Source organism: Sciurus vulgaris (assembly GCF_902686455.1).
Source record: "Sciurus vulgaris genome assembly, chromosome: 11".
Lineage (NCBI taxonomy): Eukaryota > Metazoa > Chordata > Mammalia > Rodentia > Sciuridae > Sciurus > Sciurus vulgaris.
This window is the reverse complement of record NC_136472.1, coordinates 22,144,199-22,148,030: the sequence shown is the minus strand read 5'-3', so window position 1 is coordinate 22,148,030 and position 3,832 is coordinate 22,144,199. Positions and strand designations below refer to the sequence as shown.

Sequence of the window (3,832 nt, the reverse complement as noted above, 5' to 3'; positions counted from 1 at the left end):
GAGCAGTGAAGCTGGTCTTTGCCTTGTGTTCTGCTCGGGCCTATTCAGGAGTCTCAGGATTGTATGTATTTCCTTTTTATATGCTTCAGCCATCTTAGCAACTCTTAACAAATGCCATTTTATTTAGTTTTTGCCTTCTGTTCTTGCCTGAAAATAAGTTCCTGGCAATTAATTGAATATTACTGAAATTTTGTAAGAACTTCTTTCCTCCACAATCCCAACCAACTTTGAGTAATCTCTTATATTAGATCAATTTGCTTCAGGTGACGTTCAATTGTCACAAGCAAAGCATTTTACTTTTACCATGACAAAAACAAAACCAATCAGTGCACCCATCTAGTTTTCAAGTGATATTTTCCAAGAGAAAACTTCTAATTTCACTTGTAACAGAAACCTAGTAAAAACATATGAGTGTTCCTTAATTTTTTTTTTCTTTTTCTTCATGCACATGCTCCTTGTGTTGCTGAGGAAAGCCATCATCTAACTGTAACTTTTCTGATCATAGCAGTGCATGAGGAAATGAAATAAATTATGTGTACAAAGCAAGTTCTATGTTATAGGCAGTACTTTAACACATCACATGCCAATCCTCCACAAGATGGAGGATTGTGTTATATAAGATCATGTTGACCACTATGTGCATGGTTAGTTATCAGATCGTCATCCAGAACCTGAGCACTCAAACAATACACTGGTACCAATACTTGGTAGTAGAATTGGCCAGAAAGGTGCAATTGACTTAAATATGAACAGAGTTAGGAGAGAAAGTGCCTTAGAACAAAACATGGAGTTTTCTTGGTGTCTTTGGAAAAAACTTTGGTATTGGCAAACATGAGAATCTCAAGAATGCTGCTGGTTATAAGAGTAAAAGATGAGTGTTTGGGGATATATTGTTGTGTTCCAGATCTTTGAGAATATTCTCTGAGTATGAGAGTGTGGAAGTATGAATGTGGGTTACTTTTAAATTACTTTTGGAGGTTGAAACTGGCTTCATTGAATACAGTCATCCATAATACTGGATGATAAGTATCATCAGTGTTCATTTGGGTTGCAAACTGCCTTGTCTACTCTGCTGCCAAATATCAACATTAATCACATAACCACCAGATGAAACAGAAGAGAGGCAATATGTACCAAAAAAACCCTGTAAAAAAATAAGTACAGCAGAGATGAGTCCTACATACATCCAGAGAACAATAAACTATTTCTGAAATAGAGACCAACACATAAGCTTGCTAGGTAGAAGACAGATAGCCAAACTTTAGGCATTTTAAGGTTTCAAGGTAGCAATAACATCCTCAAGAAGCGGGGTGGTGAAATGCAGGGAAGTCTCTCCGTCTATTTCCTCTGCTTCTCATGCTAAGGCCCCATAGTTTTTGTATGGCATTCTTCATCTCCATGTTTCTTAGTGTGTAAATCAGAGGATTGAGCATGGGGGCAATGATAGTGTAAAAGAGGGCAAATACTTTGTCTTCTGGTAAAGTAGTTGCTGGTCGAATATAAATAAACAGTAAAGGAGCAAAAAACAGGACAACCACAGTGATATGTGAACTGCAGGTAGAGATGGCTTTGCGGCGATTCTCTGCAGAGTAAGACCTGACAGTATATAGGATCACAGCATAAGATATCAGCACAACCACAAAAATCACCATGCCCATCAGTCCAGAATTGGCAATGACCAAGAAACCAATCTTGCTTGTGTCAGTGCAGGCCAGTTTGAGCAAAGGATACACATCACAGAAGTAATGATCTATTTCATTGGGGCCACAGTAGGGTAAGAAGACAGCCAGGAGAAACTGACCAAAGGAATGCAGGAATGCCCCAGCACAGTAGGCAGCAATCATGGCATTGCACTTCTGCCTGCTCATGATGACTGTGTAGTGCAGGGGCTTGCAGATGGCCACATAGCGGTCATAGGCCATCCCTGTGAGGATGAAGATCTCGATGCCCCCAAAGAAGTGCATGGAAAAGAGCTGTGTCATGCATCCAGTATAGGAAATGGACTTCTTGGTCAATAGCGAGTCCATGATGAGCTTGGGGGTAACAGTGGAGGTGTAGCAAAGATCTGAGAGTGACAGGTAGCTCAGGAAGAAATACATGGGCTGGTTAATGAGCTGACTACAGCTGATGGAGATCATGACTAGCAGGTTTCCAGTCAAAATTGCAATGTAACAAAGTAAAAACAGGAAAAAGCAGAGAATGCCTATTTCCTTTTGCTGAGAAAGTCCTAAAAGAATAAATTCTGTGATGTTATTCTTATATTCCATGATCCAGAGCAGGTTGTGGTCACCTGTAATTAGATGAATCATGATTATTGGGCTACATTTAAATATGTTGATAGATCATATGGCCCTGCAGATAGAAGCAGAGTATGCTGGAAATGATTTAAAAGTTGAAGCAAATGGAAATTTCATTTTTATTTATGAAGAATTTCCTACAATGCCTTTTCTCACTGTTGAAATTACTAATTATTACTAAATATCATAGATAGCTGAGATGAAGACTAGCATTGCAGAATAATGGAGAACATCTAACAGTTTTATCTCCATGTATTATGAAACATAACTGGATATTAAATACCAATAGGATGGTAGAATTGACACTTTTAGTGGGGAAAAAAATGAGATCAGAGATTTGCTCTCCTATTTGTTATTGAGGAAATAGCTACAAAATGAAACATTGAGCTAAAATACTACAAAAATACAAGTATTTGAAGAATAATATGTAGGTAATACTTTAAGTGAGAAACTCCCTTCTGTATATTCTATTTAAAAAATATACATAGAAAATCATCAATTTGAGATATTTGGGATCATGAGGAATATGTACATGACTTCTCTTGTGTTTAATTTATAAATTTGTTTAAACTTCTAGATCTACTTAATTTTTCAGTAAAGAACTGTTTTTCACTTTCAACTAAAACCATCATAAGAGAGGAATGTTATCTTCATTTTCAAAGCATATTAGAATAATAATGTATATTTGGCATTCAACTAGGTATTTGAAAAAAATAACAGCAATTTTACTTTGCATTTTAATCTTACCTGATGTCTTACCCCCTCACACAAAAATAAACTTATTTTAATTGGTGTACCTAAGTGGTCCAGCTTTTCCTCACCAGCCATCCTGACAGTGCTTAGCCCTTACATGACTAGTGCAGGAATCTTGGGCTGGTTCTTTCCTGCTCCTTCCATTATTTTTACCTCCTCCTTATCACTGTCACAAAGTAATGCAAGTTCAAGTGTGTTCATGTCTCTGTGGCTATAAAAAGGCTTAGGGTAAAGAACTTGCTTACTATTTGTAGAATCTCAAATGAGATCAATGGACTAAGGAAGAACTATTGAAAATCAATATGTTGATCATTCACTTAATCACACCAGTCACTCTCTAAGATCAGCTATATAAGACAAATGATCAGCACTAGTGTAATTACATTTTACTTTCAATACTATAACTCTTTTCCCTTTCAGTAAAGTTACCATTCAAATTTGTGTATAAAAAGTGAAAAAAATCAATCCCTCCAGAGTATGAAAGTCAGTAGTAACTGTGAGAAAATTACCTTTTGGCATTCCTTATCCAAAATAATCAGGAGAGGGGCTCGTATAGTGTTCAAGTAAGACATTTCAATTGATTAACTATTGCACTGTAAGCTTTTACATTAATAAAAAAATGTAAAATAATTTAGTCGGGTTCTAACTTCTCCTCAAAGTTACATCCTTCTGATTTAGTAAAAATGACTGCAAGTTAAATTTTTCATTTCAGTGTAGTCTTTTTCTCATGTGTAATTTACTGCATGAGTTTGACCAATTCACTTTTCTCTCAGGCCTTTGAC

At 36.4% G+C, this 3,832-nt stretch overlaps 1 protein-coding gene across 1 annotated transcript; it reads right to left on the bottom strand.

The window, feature by feature from the left end:
* Positions 1-717: 717 nt before the first annotated feature.
* LOC306638896 (olfactory receptor 4P4-like) lies at positions 718-2,425 on the bottom strand. Its single transcript, XM_079102346.1, has one exon. The coding sequence runs from the start codon at positions 2,307-2,309 to the stop codon at positions 1,299-1,301; it is 1,011 nt and encodes a 336-aa protein (XP_078958472.1). The 5' UTR covers positions 2,310-2,425; the 3' UTR covers positions 718-1,298.
* Between the last annotated feature and the right edge of the window lie 1,407 nt (positions 2,426-3,832).